Raw genomic sequence first — 25,649 nt, 5'->3', positions numbered from 1 at the left:
GTTCCATAACCTGGGAGCTGCCACAAGGAAGCGTCTATCGCCCCAGTTAACTGTTTTTGTTCGTGGTATTTGAAGGATTTTAAGGTTGTTAGATCGGAGCGATCTTATGGAGGACTGGTATCTGAGATGGGATTTCAGGAAATGTGGACCAAAGTTGTGCAATGCTTTATAGAGTATGCACAGCGCTTTAAACTTGATCCTGTTTCGAATCTTGAGCCAATGCAAGTCCCTTATAGTCTCAGAGATTGGTGAGAACTTAGGGATTCCAGACAGGAGGCGGGCTGCAGCATTCTGGATGGTCTGCATTTTGTTGGTCACTCTTGCTTGGGCGTTGATGAATAAGCCGTTACAATAGTCAAGAGATGACAGCACGAGGGCGCTTACCAGCGTCTTACCTGCTGAGGTTGGTAAAAACGGCATGATTTTCTTGATCAACCTAAGTTTGTGATGGGCTGTTGCTGCTATTTTATTTGAGTGGGCCATAAAATTAAATTTATCGTCAAAAATCACCCCCAGATTTCTGACTGTGATGGCTGGTGTAGGTGGTGTTCCGTGCGTGGGGGGCCACCAGGTGTTTGAGCATCCTGGGGAGAGATGTCCAAATATGACGACCTCCGTTTTTTCGGCATTTAACTTTAGACAGTTAGAGGCCATCCACTCACCGATCGCCCGCATGCCCTCTTGAAAGTTTTCAGCTACCTTGTCTCCATTCCCGTTAATGGCCAACACAAGCTGGGTGTCATCCGCGTACGAAGTAAGGCTCATCCCATAGGCCTTGATGACAGAGGCCAGGTCCGACACGTAGATATTGAATAGTGTCGGACTAAGGGATGAGCCTTGGGGAACCCCACACGGTAGTGACAGCTTGTGCGATTGGAAGGGCCCCAGTGTGACCACCTGTGATCTACCGGCCAAGAAGGAGGAGAGCAGATTTCTAGCCATGTGGCGGATGCCCAGGTTTTCGGCACGGTCGACCAGGATCTTGTGGTCGACCGTGTCGAAGGCTGCCGACAAATCGAGCAGTACGAGTATTGCTGTACCTCCCTGGTCCCGGATCACTCTTATGTCCTCTGTAGCTTTTATTAAGGCAGTTTCGGTTCCGTGGAACTTGCGGAAACCAAATTGGGTGTTGTCCAGTAGTTGATGTTTTTCTATGAACTCTGAGAGTTGTGAGTTCATAGCCTTTTCCACTACCTTTGCTAAAAAGGGGAGACTGGCTATGGGGCAGTAGTTTTTAGGTCTCGCCTGCGAACGCAGCGCGAAGCGCTGCTCGCAAGCGAGATCTATTGTTGCTGACTTGCCTCGGAAGTGGGACAGGAGATGTGCACGCGCAGGCTTTTGGCGGATTTGAGTTGGTGTACGCGCCTACAGCCACGCGGCGTGCACATCTCCTGTCCCGCTTCCCTCGCAAGCCAGCATGCAGTTTCTCAACACGCACGTCCTAGGCACCGCGCAACCACTATGTGCTCCTGCTCCAAACCCCCACACCCCTGTGCCCTCCGCTTCCCCCACCACCGCTCCCATCCGTGTCCCTCACTCCTGGAGCAGGGCTGCTGCTGTCCAAGCACACATGCGGGCGGGATTCCTCCTAGGAGATAGAAAGCGGCTAACAAACCTCGGTGTTTCCTGCAGTACTGACCAAAGCTCCTTTCCTTGGCTGCCTGCGATGAGCGACAGCAGCGCACAGACCGACTGACAGGAACAACCAGGGACTGAAAAGCGGCACCCAGTAACTGTCCTCAGACAGCATAACGGAAAGCAAACGGACCTCAGCCACCACCCCGCCTCTGCTCTAACGTTCATGCTGTGCGTAAAGGGGCGTCGTTTATAAGCGTAACCGAGCGCCGCCTGCAGCAGCACCACCGCGACTCCATGTTTAACTTTCCCCACCTCCCAGAGACCCAGAGCCGGCCAGGCGCGGGGCTGCCCCTTACTCACACCTAACACACCGCAGCCCCACCATGCCTGGCATGATGGACAAGGGGATTGAGTTCCTGGGGAGGACCCGACCCAACGGCGCCAAAAGCCCCTCCAACGGGCTCATGAGCGACGAGAGCGGCAGCGACGACGAGCACGGTGGGAGCCTCGAACGCTGTGAAAGAGAGGTCATGGAGGGCTGTGTGGGGGAGAAAAAGAATGCTTATCAGGCTCATCCCCTTGCTTTTGTCTTTCTAGATGTCGGGATGAGAGTGTGGCTGGATGAATGCTTAAGACTGAGGGAGGCCAGGATGTTGTAGGGTGGTGTCATCTACTCGTGAGAGGTGCCTGCGCTCTGCCAGTACTCATTAACTAATACTTTAGCCTTGTGCCCAGTCATTCATTTTTTAATTCATTCGTACGTACGTGACCTGCGCATGCATCTACTCGTTCACCAATTGACTCGTTCTGACAGTCTCCTATTCTGCCTGTGTTACCCTCGGATAGGTTGTCTATTGTGACCACATGGGCTAGTGTTTCCGAATCCACATGGGCCAGGGTTTTGGAATTTGACATGTTTCACCCTCGGAGAGCCTGCGGCTCGTAAAAGTCGCCTTCGCGGCAGGTTTAGGCAGTGATCGGAGCCCTCCACCCGGACAATAAGTGGACAAACCTCGTCTACGTGTCAATGTTTTTATTCAGCTCAGGGCTTTTTCCTCGGTACATCTCAGATGTTTCCTTGGAGCCAGACTGTAATAACAAACTGCAGTGTTTGGAAGGATGTTGTTGCTCGTTTTTGTTACCCCCTTTCTCACTCTGCCCCGTACCATGTCTTAAGAAAACAAGCATTTGCAATGCAATAGGTCCCGCATTACTGAATGTTTGAGCTATTTGTGTTGCATTATTAATAGCAATGCCAATAGCTCAAACTTTAATAGTGCGAGACCTATTGCATTGCAAATGCTTGTTTGGTTGGTCCTTGTCCAAATTAACTTTCTTAAGTAGGGGTTTGACCAAGGTATTTTTAAGAGAGTCTGGGTATATCCCAGTTCTGAACATTGTGTTGCAGATTGATACAATGTCAGGGGAGAGATAGTCCATGATCGGACGAATGACTTTTAGAGGACAAGGATCTAATGCTGAGCCTGATTTGATTGTGGCCGTTGTTTCCTTGATTTGTGTTTCTCCGAGGTCTAAGAACTGAGAAAGCTCGATATTGTTGGTCCCGTTGTTAGATATGGGGGGGCTGATTACTGTTTTTGTGGAGAATGCTTGATATATATCATTTACCTTTGTGAAAAAGAAATCAGCCAGAGAATCACAAAAGACTTGGGATTGTGGAGGATTCAGGTCCGGTGCGTTTCCCGCTAAGACCTTAGTTATCTCAAAAAGTTTTTTACTTGAGTTTTTAGCAGAATTGATTTGTTCATTGAAATAGGATTTTTTTGTCTCGACAATAAGAGCTTTGTATTGTCCGAGTGCTTCCTTATAGCTAGTCTTGCTTTCAGCTCTGTAGGATCTGCGCCAATGTCTCTCCCTGTTTCTACAGAATTGCCTCTTAATACGGAGCTCCTCTGTAAACCATGGGGCTGATGGCGTTGCTCTGTTTCTAGAGTTTTTTAGTTGGGGCTAAGGAGTGGGTGGCGGTACCTATCCACTCCTGAAATTGTCGTGTGGCCAAGTTTGGATCAAATGTTGAGTCAGGACGAGTTTTTTCAAGTAGGCTCGTTAGCTCAGCGTGATCGATGTCCTTCCAAACTTTGATGGTTTGTGGTTTCGGTACAGAGTGGGGTCTGAGTCTATTTAATGTGACTGATATTTTTATAAAAATGGCGAAGTGGTCGGTCCATGGCATTGGTAAGGTATCTGTTATATTAACGCCTTGCATATTAGTAGAAATGCCGTCTAACGTGTGACCGGCTATATGGGTGGGGGTGGTTACCAGTTGCCGAAGACTCATGGTGTGCATGTCTGATATCAAGGACTGGGTATCTTTGTCAGATGCATTCTCAAGATGGAAGTTCAAGTCGCCCAATAATGTAAATGAGTCTTCCAGCGCTGGAGCTTCTAGTATTGCACCCAGATTTGCTAGAAAGTTGGTAAGAGAGCCTGGTGGTCGATATAGTAGGATGCCTTTAAAATGAAACGATGGGGTGAGTTTAAGATCGAAAAGAAGGGCTTCGCAGGAGGTGGAGTGAATGTGAGATATTCTGACCGTTATGTGGTCGTGGGCGATGATGGCTAGTCCTCCTCCGCGCTGCCCCACTCTATCTAGGCGATAGGCATTATAGGCTGGGGGGGGTCGCAACTGCCATGTCAGGATCGGATGCTCCATCCGTCCATGTCTCCGTGAGAAAGAGACAATCAAGGTTGTTGTTGATAATAAGATCGTGTATTTCTTGCCGGTGCTTGACAAGAGATCGTGCATTTATTAGTGCAGCGGTGATGTTGGAAGACATAGATGCAGTGACAGCCTGCGTTTTGATTTTTTCATTCATTATCTGTAGCTTCACGTTACAGTGGGGACATGTAAATTTTGTGGTATCTGACCATAGGTGTGGATTATATTGAGCGCAATCGGTGTTAGGAGTGCGCAGTGCCATCAATGTAGATTTGGGGTAGATGTGGGGAGCCTGTCGCGGGGATTGATCAGAGGTTCTGGCCCCTGGCCCGGTCTCGGCACGGACGCGCACAGACGAGCTTGCCTTATGCGCGCCTTCGACGCGCATTCGTCGCGCCCACTGCGCTCGTCCGCTGCGCTTCCGGAACATGCACATATTTGTAGGGAGGGAGCAATGCGAGAGACGTGGCCTCAAGGTGGGCGTGTCCCAGTCAGGGAGAGGGGAATGAAGTTGGCGGGAAAACGGCGATTTTGCCCTTACCAGTGCTCGTTTTTCAGCAGGAAAGGGTGCCTGCACACTGCAGTGATGTGACAGGGAAGGTGAGTGATTTTAAAAGCAAAGTGAAATTTTACACTTTTAAAACAAAGTTATGCTCAGTTTTCCTTGCTACTCCTGGCTGTGCCTCAGGAGGGTTCAAAAGTTATCTAAAGCGCTAGTAGTCAGCGTGTCTTTTATAACTTTGAATAGGGGGCGTGGCCTCAAGGTGGGCGTGTCCCAGTCAGGGAGAGGGGAATGAAGTTGGCGGGAAAACGGCGATTTTGCCCTTACCAGTGCTCGTTTTTCAGCAGGAAAGAGTGCCTGCACACTGCAGTGATGTGACAGGGAAGGTGAGTGATTTTAAAAGCAAAGTGAAATTTTACACTTTTAAAACAAAGTTATGCTCAGTTTTCCTTGCTACTCCCGGCTGTGCCTCAGGAGGGTTCAAAAGTTATCTAAAGCGCTAGTAGTCAGAGCGTCTTTTATAACTTTGAAGAGGGGGGGCGTGGCCTCAAGGTGGGAGTGTCCCAGTCAGGGAGAGGGGAATGAAGTTGGCGGGAAAACGGCGATTTTGCCCTTACCAGTGCTCGTTTTCCAGCAGGAAAGGGTGCCTGCACACTGCAGTGATGTGACAGGGAAGGTGAGTGATTTTAAAAGCAAAGTGAAATTTTACACTTTTAAAACAAAAGTTATGCTCAGTTTTCCTTGCTACTCCCGGCTGTGCCTCAGGAGGGTTCAAAAGTTATCTGTCAAGTGGAGGACAGCTCCTCCTCCCCCACTCCCCCCACCCCATAGTTCCTGTCCTGAGAGCAGTTCACACCTCAGAACAGGGGAGCCATCAAGCTGCCATGTAACAGTTGAATATGCACAGAGGCTTGCAGTGGGTTTAGGCAGACAAAAGGTAACTTTTCTTCAGCACTTTTTCTGAAACAGACAGAATTTGACTTTACAATTAAATTGGATTTTGTTTAACTGTTAAAAAGTGTTCTTGAAAATATAACGTTCAAGGCATATGAGCTGCAGATCACACACTTGCATTAGATCTCCATCTGCTGTGGTGCTCGGATGCTTACACCTTGTTGTTGTCTTGGAAGAAGTCTTTGTAGTCACTAGATAGGTGACTCCTCCCTTGGCCGATAGTGCACATGGGCATCGACTCCATCCTTAGATTCTTTTTTTCCGCCATTTGGTTCGGATGCAACTTTTGCGCTCCGGTTCTAAATTTCCATTTCAAACTTTTTCGACGCGCAAAACTTTCACAAACTCTTTGAACATCTTCATCTTTGACACGCCTTTCATCGGCTCGATTCCAGTCATCGACACTGGCCGCTGGGCCTATCCACGCCGTAAGGCCTACGGCTCATGGAAAGGACGCCATTCAAGAAATGCCCCCATTGTGGAGCAAAGTTTCCGCACAGTGACCATCATAAGGTCTGCAACCTGTGCCTCTTACCAGAACACGACGAGTCAAGCTGTCCAGCCTGCGCATCCTTTCGATCGAAGAAGACTATTTGAGATCGACGGGCCTGTCGACACATCATGGCGCAGAGACCAGCTCCGCAACCAGAGGACATCTTCGACGAAGGCCCGGATGTCTCAGAAGAAGATTCCAAAATCTCAAAATCGTGTCAGAGGCAGAAGACTCAGACGACCCCATCACTCCAGGTCAACGAGTGAGTACTACTGCCCCTACCCCAGCCCAACCACCAAAACCGAAGGCACTGGTCAAGACTTTGCCTGTTGGCCCCATTTGCGACCGAAAACACACTTCAGAAGACCCACCTCGAGCGCGGCTCCGAAGAAAAAAGAGAAGCCTTCCGGTAGCTCGAGCAAACCTCATATATTCGTCCCACCGGCGCCTTCGGCACCGAAGCCAAAGAAACACTCTGCTCCAAAATCGGTTCTGACTCCTTCCACCTCGAAAACCAAACCAGCCTCGAAAACCTCGAGGCCTGTGGATAAACCGGCTTCAAACGCTTCTAAGACTAAAGATCCCGCTTCGGCTCCGAAACCAAAATCCTTGGAACCAAAAGACAGGCCTAAGGACTCCACCACGCCTCCTAAGGCTAAAGACAATCTAACTCCACACCAGCTGCGCTCGGAACCGAATAAATCGACACCGAAAGCAGTTACCGAGGAAGAGGAACTTTTTCATCCGGATCCTATCGATCATAGGCAGAAAAAATCTATATTAATCCTAAAACAGGATATCTCACAGCTGTGCCATGCAAGATGAGGAAGTTAGACACAGCACATGCCCCTCCAGTGCCTGTGAAAAAGGACTCTGCTACATCTCCTATGCCTCCTTCTCCTGTACTTCCTTCTAACCCACTTCCTCTCCCTAAATCCGTTACACCACCTCTGCCTGTAATTTCTCCATCACATACACCACCTCCAGATGATGATGATGACGACCTAGGGATGGGGGTGACCCTAATGACCTGTTCACAGACCCAGACGACCCACCACAAGATGATCTGTCCCAACAGATCTACCAGACCTCCCAAGCCCCCAGCCATACCCCTCAAAACCATCTCCCCCAGACGATATTGGTTTTGGACAACTGCTTAATAGGGCTGCCGTTTACCACGGCGTGACAATGCACTCTGACACAGCAGAGGAGGACTTCCTTTTAGATACATTCGATCAGTCCCAAAAGACAGTGCAAATATTGACAATGATCAAGGGAGTCATTAAGCATGCCCCTGAAGTGTCCAAAGATCCCGTACGTACCAGGATTCTTAACCCTAGAATCGATAAGAAATAAAGGCCTGCCCCTGAAGACCCTGCTTGCATTAAGGAACAACTGCCTTTGGATTCTCTAGTAGTTTCCAACGCTAGAAAGTGCGGCAACTCACAAACCTCCGGGTATGCACCATCCCCGGATAAAGAATCCAAATTACTGGATGCATCTGGCAAAAGGGTAGCTGCGCAGGCAGCCATTCACTGGCGCAAAGCACTACTGGCTAGATATGATGGGGCCCATTATGACCCTATTACAACATTTGCCTGACCAATATAAAACTCAAGCAAGTTACCTCATCCAAGAGGGCAAGCTAATATCAAACGCGTCAATTAAATGCGCACTTGACGCGGCAGACACTGCCTCTAGGTCCATCAATACCAGTGTACTCCGCAGACGACACTCCTGGCTGCGCATTTCAGGCTTTAAGCAGACGGTCCAAACTACCATCCTCAATCAGCCGTTCAACCAAGAAAAACTTTTTGGCCCGGCTTTAGACACTGCCCTTGAAAAGATGAAAAAAGATACAGAGATTGCTAAGTCCATGGGAGCGTTACAGTCTCCGCAAACAAGTGGCTCCTTTTGTCGCTCCTTCTATAGAGGAGCCTCCAAGAACATGGGCGAAAACTCCTCACCTTCTTTCAAAGCCACTACACAATCATCCCCCAATAGAGGATATTTTAGCGGTGGATACAGAGGGAATAACGATAAAGGAAGAGGTCCGGGTAACAACAACACTCGCACCTCCCCCACTACAAAACAGTAACTTCCCTCCACTCCCCCCAGACCATTCCACTCCGGTCGGGGGAAGATTATCACAGTTCCTACCTGTCTGGAATTCCATCACAACAGACAAGTGGGTAAAACAGATTATCCAGTATGGTTACTGCCTGGAACTTACAGCTACACCCCCACACATACCTCCCAAGTAGCTTCCAATGTCCACAGATCATCTCACGCTCTTAAAACTAGAAGTTCTATCACTGCTGCAAAAGCATGCAATAGAGCCTGTCCCATTACAGCATCAAGGAACAGGGGTTTACTCGCTGTACTTCCTAATACCCAAAAAGGACGGGACTCCTAGGCCAATACTCGACCTCCGACCCCTCAATCTGTATATACACTCCGATCATTTTCACATTATCACTCTCCAACAAGTGCTCCCGATGTTGCAACAAGGCGATTTCCTTGCCACACTAGATCTCAAGGACGCTTACTTCCACATTCCCATACATCCTGCTCACAGGAAGTATCTAAGGTTTATAGTGGACGGACAACACTATCAGTTCAAAGTCCTTCCATTCGGAGTCACCACCGCACCCAGGGTATTCACAAAATATCTTGCGGTGGTAGCAGCACAGTTGAGAAGACAACAGATCCATGTCTTCCCATATCGGGGCGACTGGCTAATAAAAGCCAAGTCATTCCAACAATGTTTTCAGCACACTCACCAAACCATCCAAACATTACACAACTTGAGGTTCACAGTCAACTACACCAAGTCGCATCTCCAGCCCCCTCATATACACCAATATCTGGGGGCCACAATAAACACTTCCACAGCTCTAGCATATCCCAGTCCAGCCAGGATAGCAAGCATACAAACCCTCATCACAAAATTTCAAGCCCAACACTCTCTCCCAGCCAGAGTGTTCATGCAACTCATAGGCATGATGGCATCTTGCATCTTTATTGTACCTTATGCAAGACTTCAAATGCGCCCCTTACAGGAATGCCTAGCACATCAGTGAAATCAGGCTCAAGGACAACTTACAGATCTGGTGTTGGTAGACAGCCGCACACATCGCTCTCTGCAGTGGTGGAACACAAAAAACTTGTCCAAAGGGCGGCCATTCCTCAAACCTGTTCCACAGATAGTACTCACGACAGATGCATCACTCACAGGATGGGGAGCCCATCTCCTCGGACATACAACTCAAGTGGACCACTCAACAAAAAGTGCTCCACATCAGTCACCTGGAACTACTAGCAATATTTCTAGTATTAAAATCATTCCAAGTACATGTACAGAACAAAGCTGTCCTGATCCGGACGGACAACATGACAGCCATGTACTACATACAAAAATAAGGAGGCACACATTCTCTGCAGCTGTCCCAGCTCGCACAGAACATTTTCAGATGGGCCATTCCACAAAACATAGATCTACATGCCGAACGCCTTCCAGGAGTTCACAATCCGATTGTTGTGTCTGTCGACTTAAGAGATCCACAGATTCACGAATGGGAACTACATCCCCAGGTTCTTCTACCATTTTTTCCAGATGTGGGGTCAACCAGACATAGATCTGTTCGCCACACACGAAAACTCAAAATGTCCAACCTTCGCCGCCAGGTTTCCACACCCATTGTCCAAGGGCAATGCGATATGGATGAACTGGTCAGGCAGATTTGTTTACGCTTTTCCGCCACTCCCACTGATTCCACTAGTGGTACGCAAGCTCCGACAAAAGTCTCTCAAACTAATCTTAGTAGCTATCACATGGGCACGCCAACTGTGGTTCACAACACTGTTGGAATTCTCACTAGTTCCACACCAAAAACTACACCTGTCCCCATCCTTGCCAACACAGAACCATGGAGAGATCAGACATCCAGATCTAGGTCAACTAAATCTGGCTCCTGAAGTCCTAGAGCTCGGTTACCTTAACCTACCACCAGACTGTATGAACATCATTAAAGAAGCCAGACGCCCTACAACTAGAGCTTGCTACGCTGCAAAATGGAAAAGATTTGCCATTTACTGCACCAACAACCATATAGATCCACTGGATGCCTCCATCCAGAACATCATTTGCTACCTACTGCACTTGCAAAGATATAATCTAGCATATTCATCCATACGTTTACATCTAGCAGCACTTGCGGCTTATTTACAATACAGACAACACTTGTCTCTTTTTAGAGTCCCTGCAATTAAAGCCTTTATGGAGGGCCTCAAAAGAATCAATCCTCCTAGGTTACCACCCTCTCCAGTGTGGAATCTAAATATTGTTCTTACAAGGCTCATGGGACCCACATTTGAACCTCTACATAAATGTTAACTACAGTTCCTCACATGGAAAGTAGCTTTCCTTATTGCGATCACCTCTTAGAAGAGTAAGTGAGATCCAGGCTTTAACCATACAAGAACCATTCTTACAATTACATCGTAACAAGGTGTTTCTCAGAACAAATCATAAATTCCTTCCTAAAGTCGTCTCTCCATTTCATCTTAACCAATCGATGTAGTTACCAGTGTTTTTTCCAAACCCGGACTCCGTAGCAGAGAGCTCTACACACCCTAGATGTAAAGAGAGCCCTGCTCTATTACATTGACCGAACTAAATCTTTTCGCAAAACAATTTTGTAGCTTTCTCCCCACTGCATAAGAGTAATCCCATCTCCAAAACTGGGATTGCAAGGTGGATCGTTAAATGTATCCAAATATGCTACCAGAAAGCAAAACACACATTAACAATTCCCCCTAGAGCGCACTCCACACGCTAACCAGGGGCCTCCATGGCATTCTTAGGGAACATTCCCCATGAAGACATTTGTAAAGCAGCAACATGGTCTACAACACACACCTTCACTAAACAATGTTGTGTTGACGTGCAAGCCAAGCAGCAAGCTTCTGTGGGCCAGGCTGTTCTTAAAACTCTCTTTCAAACTAATGCAACCGATACAGGTGACCACCGGTATGGGAGATACAGCTGTACAGTCTATGCAAGTGTGTGATCTGCAGCTCATATGCCTCGAACGGAAAATGCTACTTACCAGTATGCATCTGTTTTTGGCATGTAGCGCTGCAGATTCACACACGCCCACCCACCACCCCGGGACCTGTATCTGTTCCAGTTCTATCTTATTTAGATATACACACATAGACATCTTTTTCTTTCTACTAACTCCATCATTTCCCATCATGGCGAAAAACAATCTAAGGATGGAGTCGATACCCATGCGCACTATCGTCCAAGGGAGGAGTCACCTATCTAGTGACTACAAAGACTTCTTCCAAGACGACAACAAGGTGCAAGCATCCAAGCCCAAACCCAGATGGCGATCTAATGCAAGTGTGTAGATCTGCAGCTCCACATGCCAAGAACAGATGCATACTGGTAAGTAGCATTTTCCTAATATTGTATCCAAGTGCTTCCTTATGGAGAAGCCAATCCTGCTACAGTGAAAATAACTTTGAAGTGCAAGTCACTGTAAGGACATGTTTAAAATTACCTTTACATTCCTACTTTTAAACATCATGCATCCTGCCTTAATAGGTGTTAAAGTTTAGTAAAAGAAGATCACCTTGCCATCAATTTCTGAGGGTGCTTTTTATTTTTGCAGTCTAAGGAACAATGCTTTTTAGTCACTGCACCTTGCTTTAAACATATTGCCCTGTTTTACACATTTTTTCAAACATTACAATATTCAATATGCCAGAAAAAATAAAATACTCATTTAACAGAGATATTACAAACAAACAAATTCACAACAAGTGAAAGCATTTGTGCAAACACAAACCAGGGACAAGAAAATGTGCAAAATAATTTTATCTCATTGTGAACAATTACACCAGTCAGTATAGTTCAAAACGCTATGCTTTCTCTAAGTGCCCTTTACGTAGCATGAATGGGACTGGAGTGTACCTGTATTTTCCTCAATGGAAGTGCACTCTGCGAGTTAGCTTCTTTGGCGTTATTTTCATACTTCTGAATTTGTAACCTAGACGATAGAATGACTTTAGTAAGACTTGCGCTTCGCAATGTATGCAAATGACTTTGTACCAAACAGGATCGTATTTAGCACTTGAATTGCTTACTTGTATGTCAGTTTTCCGATATAATGGTGATGACATCAGTTACACTTTTGATATGGATAGATTCCTACTGGAGAGAGCGTTTTTGTGCTTTCGACTTAGTAGCTCGTAGCTGAAACTAAAGTAAAGCAACAATTTTTCAATCTGCATTTGGGCTTTTACCGCGTTTAAATGCTGCGTACGTTATCGTGTTCAAAGTCTGACGTACTTTAGAGCATTCGTTTAACCGAAATCAATCGTAGCAGGGTTGCTCTGGCTTTGCTTTCTTTTCTGTTATAGTTTCAAACGCGGCGCGAGCCGTCCGTGTTTTCAGTTACTGCTTTCGGCATTTAGCTGGAATTAAGGATAGTGCAACATTGTCACTTGTCCGCCATAGAGGATCATATAGGCTACGTATAATTTTTAAGCGGTCCCCAACAGTGACTCAAAGTGGATTAAACATTTGTGGCATTCCTGATTATGCTTGAGGTGAACAATACCCCAAGGTTAGAAAGTTAACGTACTTATCGCGGTCTGACTGGCACGGATAAATGCTTGCGTTTTAGAACTCACTTCTTGCTTCTTCCTCGCTTCCTGCAATGGGTGACTCTTCTGTCCAAGGTGCTTGTACTTGCTCTGCCATATTTTTAATTTAAGGTGGCAGGAAGTTCCTCAGTGCTCGTCCTCGCGATATTATGGGATTTGCAGTTCCCATATTTTCTTTTCTACATTTTGATTTCCCATTGTGAGGATTCATATTGGGTGAAGGTTTTCGTGCATTCCAATCTGTCAAGCATTTATACGGTCACTCGATCAATGACGTATTTTGTATTTGAAACAATTTTTTTTTTTTTAATTTAAGGTGGCAGGAAGTTCCTCAGTGCTCTTCCTCACTGTATTGTGGGATTTGTAGTTCCCAAATTTTCTTTTCTACATTCTGATTTCTCATTGTGAGGATTCATATTGGGGGAAGGTCTCCGTGCATACCAATCTGTCAAGCATTTTTATGGTCACTCAATCATTGAAGTATTTTATACTTGAAACAAAAACATGATGTCTGACTCACGGTTCTTAGTTAATTGCTTGGTTTAGTTCTGTCATCTCGTTCAGTCCTTTTTGAATACAAATAAATTTCAAGATTAAATATGCTTCTCTTTTTAATAAATTTTCCGCATTTCCTCCTCGTGGTGGGGGGGAGGGGGGTTGCTTCAATCCTGATAGCACTGTCCAAGTGAATTCTTTTTCTGAATGTTTTTTTCCTATGAAGTGTGACACCATTGGCGCAGTTAGGACTTGCTTTGTAATGCGGGAGCGATGTTGGATTATTCTCTGGTTGATTTGTTGGCTTGTCTTCCTGATATATAGTTTAGGACACAGGCATAGTATAGCATACACTGTTTTTGGTTTTACAGTTTGTGAATTCCTTATGATTCTCTTTAATGGAATCATATATGAACTCTTGGCCTTCAACGGCAGAGCTGCATGCTGAGCAATTCCCGCATTTAAGATGGCCTTCAATGGGTTGCATATTTCATTGAGCTCTTAGATCTGTCCTCTTTGTATTGCAAGATAAATATGCTCTGATAATTCTTTGTCCAATTCTCTTGTTTTTGTTCATTGCCAATAGCGGTCTCTCCATTAGGCACTCCAACTGTGATAAAAGATGACAGTTCTTTGACACCATCTGCCGAAATTTGTTGGTGTGTGGTCCAAACGTTGAAATACACACACCAATTTTTCCATGGGTCTTTTTTCTTTTTTGTGCAACAATTCTTCTTGCGGAGTGTACCATGCTCTCTTGATGGCGTATTTTAACATTTTTCTAGGGTAGCCCCAATCTTCCAGTTGGTCACAAAATACTTTGGCGTTTGTCATGAAGTCATCTTTCCTGCACAATTCCTCCGTATACTTAATAGTTGCCCATAGGGGAGGTTGTCCTTTAAACTCCTTGGATGGAAACTTTGAGAGTGGATATTGTATTCCTATCTGTTGGTTTTCTATGTAAGGTTGTTGTCAGTTTTTGGTCATTGACAAAGACTTCCACATCAAGAAATGTTAAGGAGGGTCTTGCTCTTTGTGATGGGAAATTTAATGTTGTGGTGTCTCATATTCAACCATTCATGAAACTGTTGTAGATGTTCATCTGTCCCACTCCAAAGGCACCACACATCATCTATATATCGGTACCATTGTGAAATATATTCACTGTATGGGTTATGGTTGATAATAAATTTGTCCTCGAACAATGCCATAAACAATACGGCCATTTCTGGGGCAAAGGGACATCCCATCGTGGTCCCTTTAACTTGCATGAAGAATGTATCCTCAAATTTGAAATAGTTCTTTTTAAGAGCTATTCGGGCCAGTTCTAATCTAAAATCGGTGGGGACTCTTTGAGGCTTTTCGCGTGTCTCCAAGTAGTATTCCATGGTTTCCAAAGCTTCCTCCTGTGGGATCGGAGTATATAATGAAGTTACATCAAACAACAGTAGCCATTGGTTGCAAGGGTTGAATGGTAATCCTTCGATCTTAGTGATGAAATCGGTAGTGTCCCTAATGTAAGATGGCACCTGGTTGATGAAAGGTTTGAGGAATACATCCACATACTTTGCGATTGGCTCCCACAGAGACTCACAGCCAGATACAATTGGTCTTCCGGGGGGCTGTCTCAAATTTTGTGAATTTTTGGGAGGAAACTAATTACTGGGATCCTAGGGTGCGATTTGCTCAAGTACTCAAATTCTTTAGGACCCCAAGATCCCTTGTTCAACTCTCAATTTGAGTTTGCTGGAAATCTCTCCTTCAGTTTGTCTTGTGGGATCTTCCTTCAACTGTCGATACCATTCTGTGTTGAGTATTTGGCTTTTTGCCTCAGCGACATACATTTCTTTAGACCATAGAACCAAGGCTCCGCCCTTATCAGCGGTCTTTGACTACAGAGTCCTCTTTTTGGAGATCCCGAATGGCTTCATGTTGTAACTTAGAGATGTTCATTATTGTAAATGGTTTATTCTTTTCCAGTTGTGTAATAAACAAAATTGCCTGTTCGAATGCTAGAATTTGCTTTGGGATGCTGTGTGCTGGCGGATTGAAATGTGATTTTCTAGATAATCCAGAGGGCTCAGTATTAGCCCGGTTTTCCTTCCCATGAAAAAACGCCTTTAGGCAAAATTTGCGAAAAAATTCAAGGGCCTCTATTTTTAGATTAGCATAGTCCGTGGTTTTAGTAGGTACACAATTGACACCTAATTCCAAAACTGATTCTTCTGGTTTTCACAGTTGTTTAGATGACAAATTCACTATTGTTGTAGTTCTTGTAAAAGTTTTTGCGAGTCCTCATTTCCCATTGTGGCTGTTGTGGCTTGAACCTTACTCGGTCCCTTGTGTCGCCTTGCTCCAAAAAAGTATTTTGTCTTTTGGGAGGTCCTTCTCTTTGATTGGTGTGACCTGATGAGTCTGAAGATGAAGATTCTGAAAATGTAGTGAATCTGTGTTTCGATATCCCTTGATACTGGGTTAAGGCCCGGCGTGAGTCTACTTGTAAATAGTAGTCGTCCTTCAGATAGGGGTACACCGTTTTAATATTGAAGGTGTTTTAGTCTTTCTCTAACTTGGTGGTTTTGAAGTTTATGGTATTATCCTTGAAAGTGTGAATCTCCTTATCGATTTTTCTCTAGCAAGGCCTGTGCTTCTGATGTCGTATGATCATCAATCATACGACAAAAAAAACCAAAAGACAAAAAAACCTTCGATATTGAAACGGTGTACGCCTATCTGAAGGACGACTACTATTTACAAGTAGACTCACGCCGGGCCTTAATCCAGTATCAAGGGAGATCGAAGAACAGATTCACTACATTTTCAGAATCTTCATCTTCAGACTCATCAGGTGACACCAATCAAAGAGAAGGACCTCCCAAAAGACAAAATACTTTTTTAGAGCAACCCAGGAACCGAGTAAGGTTCAAGCCACAACAGCCACAATGAGAAATGAGGACTTGCATAAACTTTTACAAGACCTTAGGACTACAATAGTGAATTTGTCATCTAAACAACTGTCAAAAACAGATGAATCCGTTTTGGAATTAGGTGTCAAATTTGTACCTACTAAAACCACGGACTATGCTAACCTAAAAATAGAGGCCCTTGAATTTCTTCGCAAAATTCGCCTAAAGGCGTTTTTTCATGGGAAGGAAAACCGGGCTAATACTGAGCCCTCTGGATTATTTAGAAAATCACATTTCAATCCGCCAGCACACAGCATCCCAAAGCAAATTCTAGCATTCGAACAGGCAATTTTGTCTATTACACAACTGGGAAAAGAATAAGCCCTTTACAATAATGAACATCTCTAAGCTACAACATGAAGCCATTCGGGATCTCCAAAAAGATGACTCTGTAGTCATAAAGACCACTGATAAGGGCGGAGCCTGGTTCTATGGTCCAAAGAAATGTATGTCGCTGAGGCAAAAAGCCAAATACTCAACACAGAATGGTATCGACAGTTGAAGGAAGATCCTACAAGACAAATTGAAGGAGAGATTTCCAGCAAACTCAAATGGGGAGTTGAACAAGGTATCTTGGGTCCTAAAGAATTTGAGTACTTGAGCAAATTACACCCTAGGAGCCCAGTAATCTATTTCCTCACAAAAATTCACAAAAATTTGAGACAAAGACCAATTGTATCTGGCTGTGAGTCTGTGTTGGAGCCAATCGCAAAGTATATGGATGTATTCTTCAAACCATTAATCAACCAGGTGACATCTTACATTAGGGACCCTACCGATTTCATCACTAAGATCGAAGGATTACCATTCGACCCTTGCAACCAATGGCTAGTGTAGATTGATGTAACTTCATTATATACTCAGATCCTGCAGGAGGAAGCTTTGGAAACCATGGAATGCTACTTGGAGACACGTGAAAAGCCTCCGAGTCCCCACCGGTTTTATATCCGATCTGGCCCGAATAGCTCTTAAAAATAACTATTTCAAATATGAGGATACATTCTTCATGCAAGTTAAAGGGACCACGATGCGATGTCCCTTTGCCCCAGAAATGGCCGTATTGTTATCAGCCATAACCCATACAGTGAATATATTTCACAATGGTACCGATATATAGATGATGCGTGGTGCCTTTCGAGTGGGACAGATGAACATCTACAACAGTTTCATGAATGGTTGAATATGAGACACCAAGACATTAAATTTACCATCACAAAGAGCAGGACCCTCTTGACATTTCTTGAAGTGAAAGTCTTTGTCAATGACCAAAAACTGACAACAATCTTATATAGAAAACCAACAGATGGGAATACAATACTTCACTATCAAAGTTTCCATCCGAGGAGTTTAAAGGACAACCTCCCCTATGGGCAGCTATTAAGGATCCGGAGGAATTGTGCAAGAAAAGACGTCATGACAAACGCCGAAGTATTTTGTGACCAACTGAAAGATAGGGGCTACCCTAGAACAATGTTAAAACACGCTATCAAGAGAGCATTGTACACTCCGCGAGAAGAATTGTTGCACAAAAAAGAAAAAGGACCCATGGAAAAATTGGTGTGCATCAACGTTTGGACCACACAACAAATTATTTCGACAGATGGTGTTAAAGAACTGGCATCTTTTATCACAGCTGGAGTGCCCAATGGAGAGACCGCTATTGGCAATGAAAAAAAAAAGAAAACGAGAGCATTGGACAAAATTATCAGAGCAGATTTATCTTGCAATACAAAGAGGACAGATCTAAGAGCCCAATGGAATATGCAACCCATTGAAGGCCATCATAAATGCGGAAATTGCTCAGCATGCAGCTCCGCAGTTGAAGGCCAAGAGTTCATATATGATTCCATTAAATGGACTCCTAAGGAATTGACAATCCGTAAAACCAAAAGCACAGTGTATGCAATACTATGCCCGTGTCCTAAACTATATATCAGGAAGACAAGCCAACAAATCAACCAGCGAATAGTACTGTGGACAGTGCTATCAAGATTGAAGCAACCTCCCCCCACCACCACCCGAGGAGGAAATGGGGATTTTCTATTATTAAAAAGAGAAGCGTATTTAATCTTGATATTTAATTAATTGTATTCAAAAAGGACTGAACGAGATGACCGAACTAAACCAAGCAATTAACTAAGAACCGTGAGTCAGACATCCTGTTTTTGTTTCAAATATAAAATACTTCAATGATTGAGTGACCGTATAAATGCTTGACAGATCGGTATGCACGATGAACTTCACCCAATATGAATCCTCACGATGGGAAATCAGAATGTAGAAAAGAAAATATGGAACTACAAATCTCACAATACAGTGAGGAAGAGCACTGAGGAACTTCCTGCCACCTTAAATAAAAAAAAATGGTTTTGTTTCAAACACAAAATACTTCAATGATGGAGTGACTGTATAAATGCTTGACAGATCGCCATGCACGAAAATCTTCACCCAATATGAATCCTCACGATGGGAAATCAAAATGTAGAAAAGAAAATATGGGAACTACAAATCCCATAATACCGCGAGGAAGAGCACTGAGGAACTTCCTGCCTTCTTAAATTCAAAGAAATGGCAGAGCAAGTACAAGCACCTTGGACAGAAGAGTCACCCGTTGCAGGAAGCGAGGAAGAAGCAAGAAGTGAGTTTTAAAACGCAAGCATTTATCTGTGCCAGTCAGACCGCGATAAGTACGTTAACTTTCTAACCTTGGGGAATTGTTCACCACGAGCATAATCAGGATTGCCACAAATGCTTAATCCACTTTGAGTCACTGTTGGGGACCGCCTAAAAATTATATGTAGCCTATGTGATCCTCTATGGCAGACAAGTAACAATGTTGCACTATCCTTCATGCCAGCTAAATGTCGAAAGCAGTAACTGAAAACATGGGCGGCTCGCGCCACGTTTGAAACTATAAAAGAAAAGAAAGCAAAGTCAAAGCAACCCTGCTACGATTGATTTCGGTTAAACGAACGCTCTAAAGTAAGTCAGAGTTTGATCACGATAACATACGCAGCATTTATACGCGGTAAAAGCCCAAATGCAGATTGAGAAATTGTTGCTTTACTTTAGTTTCAGCTACGAGCTACTAAGTCGAATGCACAAAAACGCTCCCTCCAGTAGGAATCTTTCCATAACAAAAGTGGAACTGATCTTATCACCATTAAATCAGAGAACCGACATACAAGTAAGCAATTCAAGTGCTAAATATGATCCTGTTTGGTAGAAAGTCATTTCAATACATTGCGAAGCGCAAGTCTTACAATAGTCATTCTATTGTCTAGGTTACAAAGTCAGAAGTATGAAAATAACGCCAAAGAAGCTAACTTGCAGAGTGCACTTCCATTGAGGAAAATACAGGTACACTCCAGTCCCAATCATGGACCGAGGTCTATAGAAGAGAAGGTTAAAATAGACACTAAACATTCTTTCCCGTATTCTTTTGTTATTAACTTTACACAGATTGCACCGTGGTCTAGCCCTGATGATAATCCCCGAAGTGATAGGGGATTGGAAACACGTTGGCATTTCCGTTTTTTACCCACGAGGGACTCATATTAACAAGCATTTGCAATGCAATCGGTCTCGCCTTTGGGACCTTATAAGTATATTTAGCCATGCAGTATACTAACACACATTATTGCAAAGTAACCTATCTATGGACTCTGTGGCAGTTATCATGGGTCTGCCTGTAGATTTGGCAACATACAAGTATGGCGACATCCACATAGGAATCTAGAATCATGAAATCTGAAGAGATGGGCCGATGACATTAGTTGACGGAAGGGGGAAACAATGGGGAGCGGGAGGGACTGCAATGGTGTATGCGTTCGGCAGCATTCCACTATGTGGTCACGCACCGGCGGACGCCGATGTGGTCTCCGCCTTTTGGGTAGCTTTATTATAACCTGTCTGCCCGAAGCTCACTGTGCTTGTGACAAAGGCCACCATAGCCTCAGACCGACTCTTTGAGCTGCGCCAGCTGATTGTCGGTGAGGGCAGCGGGATCAGGGCTCAAGGCACTGCCGACGCTGTTCTCTGGTTCTGCCCTGGACTCAGCCGAGTTGCACATCTCGCGTGCGCTGTGGAAGGGTGGTAGCTCCGCCGGGACAGCTCCTGAACCCGGCCCACCTCTGAATACAGAAGAAAACGGCGCGAGTGCCGTATAATAAAGTTTAAAAAAAACATAATAAAGTTACTCACCTAATCTTTAATGAATAGAAAAACCAGCGGTGGTGAGGTTGGAAAGGCGCCATTGTCCCACTGCCTTGAAAGTGGGCGTGGCCGCTTAACGAAGCATCTCGTCGTGCTTAAGTTTAGAGAAACACAAAGAAAATAGAACAGGTCCGGTGCAACAACCTAGTAAAGGGGCCAATAGCCGTGGGAGGAATGAAATGACGACATGGACGTACTAAGGAGGGGCAAACAAGCCTCGTAATGAATCAAAAGCAAGCATTTACACACATGCCAATGAAAAAGATGGGCGGGGTAGTGGGCGGAGCTTCCCCCGCTATATTGTATACAGCATCTCTCGACGAGACAGCGCATGCACTGCCTAGGCGAAACCTAAAAAGGACTCTGCAGAGGGTTTTGGTTAAATGAAAATATCCCCGCTGAGCCTGACACAACCCTTTGTTTCACATGGGTAGCATTTCTCTAAATTAAAGCAAAGTAAAGAGCACTTAGAGAAAGCATAGCGTTTTTATCTATACTGACTGGTGTAATTGTTCACAATGAGATAAATGTATTTTGCACATTTTCTTGTCCCTTGTTTGTGTTTCCACAAATGTTTTCACTTGTTGTGAATTTGTTTGTAATAACTCTGTTAAATGAGTATTGTATTTTTTCTGGCATATTGAATATTGTAATGTTTGAAAAAATTTGTAAAACAGGGCAATATGTTTAAAGCAAGGTGCAGTGACTAAAAAGCATTGTTCCTTAGACTGCAAAAATAAAAAGCACCCTCAAATTGGTGGCAAGGTGATCTTCTTTTTCTAAACTTCAACACGTCCTACCAGGCCACCGAGATGGACGTAACCCCCCTTTGATAAACTTAATAGGTGTTAAGGCTTACCTTAGAGGTGACTTATTAATATGTAGATAACCCAGGACAACAAGTGTCACCATTGTAAAGACCTGATCGAGGACATAGGCCATCTGCTGTTTGTATGTCCTTTATACACTAACCCACGCCATAGGTGGCTAAAACCAGTGTGTATAAATCCGGGGGCACGCAGGTACAAGGTGGCTTTAAGAATACTCTAATCCGATTGCACACCCTGTATGGCTATTGCTGTCGCAAAAGTTTTAGGGTGGGCTTGGATTATACGCTCTCGCTCCTTAAAATCTTTAGAAGTTGGCCAATGAATTTTTGATACCAAAGAATGTATGATTAACTTTTAAAATTAAGTTTTTGTTTTCTTTTTTGAATTGTTCTCATCTATTGTTGTTGAAATCTTTTTCTTAATCCTTGTAAATCGACAGCATCATGATTTAATGAGTTTTTAAAAAATATATATAATGTATTTTATCTTGTAGTATTTATAGTATATGTTAGGATGTTTACTTGCTTTTATGACATGCTGTCGAACTTGAATATGTAGATAACTGTGGGGGGGGGGGGGGGGGGGGGGGGAAGCTAAGCTGCATTCCATCAAGATATTACCCAGATTTACTGTCACTGCAGGAAACTGTTCTATTGGGAAGGAGCTGCAACTCTGGGTCTGTATGAGTTTATGGGAATACAGAGGTTCTAAACGTTTTACAGGCTTCTAGCCCTGAACCCCGTATGCCAGACCAGGTTTGGAAGTACCTTTAACAGGATTATAGGTGCCCAATTAAAAGCAGTATTAGTAGTATATTTTGCCCATATACCAGCAATTGTAAGGCATAGTTTGTTTTTTCAATTGATGTGTAACTTTTGGTATACTTTAGTGAGAGGGCCATGATGTAAGTTACGACCAAAAAAGAGAGAAGGAAAAACGGACCGCAGATCTCGAGGTCAACTACTCCTGTTGGTAAAGCATTATTTAAGCTTGGGTTAATAGATGAAATTAATTCATAAAAAATAGTTTTCAGTGTGTTATTCACTGGATAATTAGAGGTCCACAGAAGAAGTCTGTAATATGTTAGAACAGCTGCAGCAATGCGCCAGGCATCATTGTCTCCCCGTAGAGCTCCCCAGCTGGCTTTCTAAAGAGATGATCATGCAAAATTGATAGGGAGTTATTAATTGTCTGAAGAAAGAACCAGTCATATATGAAGTGACGATTACTGTTATCCCGAAGTATGGCTGCTCTAAACTCAGGGATACTCTGTAACATAAGGAAAATTCCTTTGTGACCTATAAACTGAATTTCTTCTGTGCAGATATCAGTTCTATAAACACAATTATGGCATGCACTCGGGTCCAATCTGAAAGAAATCCAACTGGCCCCAGCATCAACCCATATAGAACAAACTGATTTCTGATAGGTTAGATCGAAGGAAAAGCTCACCTTTCAGGTTATTAAGTCACTTAATATGTTAACTACCCCCGCAAGGCATAAGGAAACATGATGTGGGAGAATAAACTTGGGGGATTGGATGGAGGGGTGTATTGCACCGATGGGAAAGGCTCTCTCAATGTGCTGTCACCTAATCTAGTTCAAATATCTGCAGGGTATTTCATCATATTGTGACACATGAAATGCGATAGCTCGGCCAATTACTGTGCTGCCATATTGATAGTGGTGACTTTGAATGCAGTCTGAGGATGTACTATTAAGACATTCTGGCAGAGGGACGCTTGGATTGGTAGCCTTACTAACCCCAAAGTTGGTGATTCTGTGTATTCTTGAAGATGCATACACAACCAGATACACTAAAGCTTTAATATAACTTGGCCAGTTTATAGCTGTTAGTGTTCACACAGAAATCGCACAGCGCAAAGCTGGATTTGTAGAAAGGGTGTGGTGGAGGATAGTGGATGAATCCATATACTGGGCAAGTGGTTGTTTTCAGACACATGAAAAGAAAGATATGGGGTCCTTGGAAGTCCCAACGTCTTATAAAGGTGTCTTCTTGACACGGGTGTGCACAGAGATCCACCTTCACATAAAGGTGTCTATACACAGCCATTACAGAGTATAGCCCTCTGCAACCCATTGTACACGCACGTTCTGTGTCATGCACCATATTATCTTGAAATATAACTCCTGCCCTGTAAGGTTGTTATCTGTGAAACTGCTTTCAATTTAATATTCAGCCTTGCACATGCGGTAGCTTTTACATGCCATGACTTTTTTTTATCAACAATGCAATCACAGGCGCGGTCTGATCTTAAATGAAGCAAATTTTGCTTGACTCAATATTTGAGAGAAAATTTGTTTGGATATTTTTGTCATTCTGGTTAAGACACGTTTTCTTATTTATTCTTAAAACTTATGACTGTGTGGACATTACTCACAAGTTATTTTCACCTAGATATTAGTCTACATTGGGTCTGAATTTGAAGGAGTTGACCACTGGAGCAAGGAAACGTTTGTTGTCAGAACTAATAATACCTGGACTGTTAAATTACCAGATCCAGCTGCCCGTATCATCCGGTCAACAGGCCTGTGTTCATATCATCCTGATATTTATAATTTGTTGTAAATTAGAGTATGTTCCCCACCAGCAAAGGGGCAATGGTTGAACACAATTGTATTGCATGGATCAAGGGCTCGTTAATTAGTGACATGGAAACACTGTTAAAGTCTACCACCAGCGTTACCATTATGATTACCTTTTTCTTTACCAGAATAAGCATTAATAATATTTTTGAATCCCTGTTCGTTGAACAGATGTACAGTGTTGGTAGAATCTACCACTGTAACATCTCGCTTTTCATTTTGCAGTCGAGATGAAAGAAGGTGGATTGAAAAGCAAAACAGAGGAGCTAGAGCACAGAGGAAAAAAGAAGAAATGAATAGAATAAGGACATTAGTTGGTAAGTGCAGAAAAGGGGTGCACATCTTGCATTTATAAGGTGTCCTTATTCTTACACGGCCTCATTTCACTGATGTGTCTTTCATTAGACAGTGCATATGCCAGTGACCCTAGAATAAAAAAATTCAAAGAAGAAGAAAAAGCCAGGAAAGAAGGAGAAAAGAAAGCAAAGGCAGATGCTAAACGGAAAGAACAAGAAGCCAGAGAAAAAGTATGTTTTTAGAACCTTTCATTATACCTTGATTTGTGCCCAGAAAGCAACGAAGCAATGTAATGTATGAGATCCAGGAAACGAGTTTATTATAATAGTTTGTGTATTTGGGATTTTTTTATGCTCCAACAAAGAAAATCATCTTTTACAGAGCCTGGATAAAACGAGTATGTTTGAAGTGCCAAAAAGACGGTGTTTCTGAACTTCGGCACTGCAGCTTTAACTTTCAGTTCTCTGCTGCATACAGCACAAAAGAGGAGTTCAGATACTGGGAGCTTATACCCACAGAGAGCTTTTTCAATCTAAACTGTTAACTTTGACTTAACTCGCGCGGGGTATTGAAGCAGGGAGGCCTTCACACAATGTAATGGATATTGTGGCATTTTTACAGCTTCTTCTGTGTTGATTAGTTCTCGTCCGTAGTACAAATTATAGTAGTGCAGTTTGTGTGGTCCCATATTTTAAATACATTGCAAAAAAAATCTAAATGTTATTCATTGTTGTGAGAAGTAGACCACACACAGTTTCACAAAATACAAATACCACAGTATCCATCAAGAGATACTATGTCACAAGGTTAAGGAATGGGTTGGCTTTTGACTGCATTTTCATAAATGTAGTAACATTTTGTGATTAAATATGCTTCTAATGCTGCTTTCAAGCAGCCATCTTCTCTGGTAGGCTTTCTGTATGCTACACATGAGGTGATCTGTTGGAATTAGAATTAAATGTTACAGAAATTCTCCTTCTAGCAAAAGCAAGCAGAATTGGAAGCAGTACGGTTAGCAAAGGAGAAAGAGGAAGAGGAAGCTAGACAACAGGCACAACTTGCAAAGAAGGAAAAAGAGATCCAGAAGAAAGCGATAAAGAAAGAAAGGCAACGTTTGCGAACATCCTGCAAGGTAAGCTATTAGGTGTATGAATAAACATGTTGGAGACTAACAGGCAAGAATATCTCCACCACAGCATCTTTTTTATTTATTGTTCATTTGTAATGTTATTATGCAGTTTAAAACAGCCACTTTAAAATGCATGGGAGGCAGAGGAGGGACAATGAAGGGTGTGGCGGCAATGTCAGCAGAGTAAATGGGCAATGTAGAGAGTGTGATGGCAATGTTGTCCAA

At 43.7% G+C, this 25,649-nt stretch overlaps 1 protein-coding gene across 1 annotated transcript in view; it reads left to right on the top strand.

Annotated features, from left to right (window-relative positions):
• Positions 1-25,649, top strand: part of DNAJC2 (DnaJ heat shock protein family (Hsp40) member C2) — a 316,362-nt gene that overhangs the window by 129,875 nt on the left and 160,838 nt on the right. Inside the window, exons 8-10 of the mRNA XM_085654025.1 lie at positions 24,224-24,315; positions 24,404-24,525; positions 25,278-25,427. Coding sequence (XP_085510151.1) covers positions 24,224-24,315; positions 24,404-24,525; positions 25,278-25,427 — 364 coding nt within the window. The remainder of the gene's footprint in view (positions 1-24,223; positions 24,316-24,403; positions 24,526-25,277; positions 25,428-25,649) is intronic.

This window comes from Triturus cristatus, chromosome 4_1, assembly GCF_964204655.1.
Source record: "Triturus cristatus chromosome 4_1, aTriCri1.1, whole genome shotgun sequence".
Lineage (NCBI taxonomy): Eukaryota > Metazoa > Chordata > Amphibia > Caudata > Salamandridae > Triturus > Triturus cristatus.
Note: the sequence above shows the minus strand (reverse complement) of the source record. Positions and strands in the feature narration are given on the sequence as shown.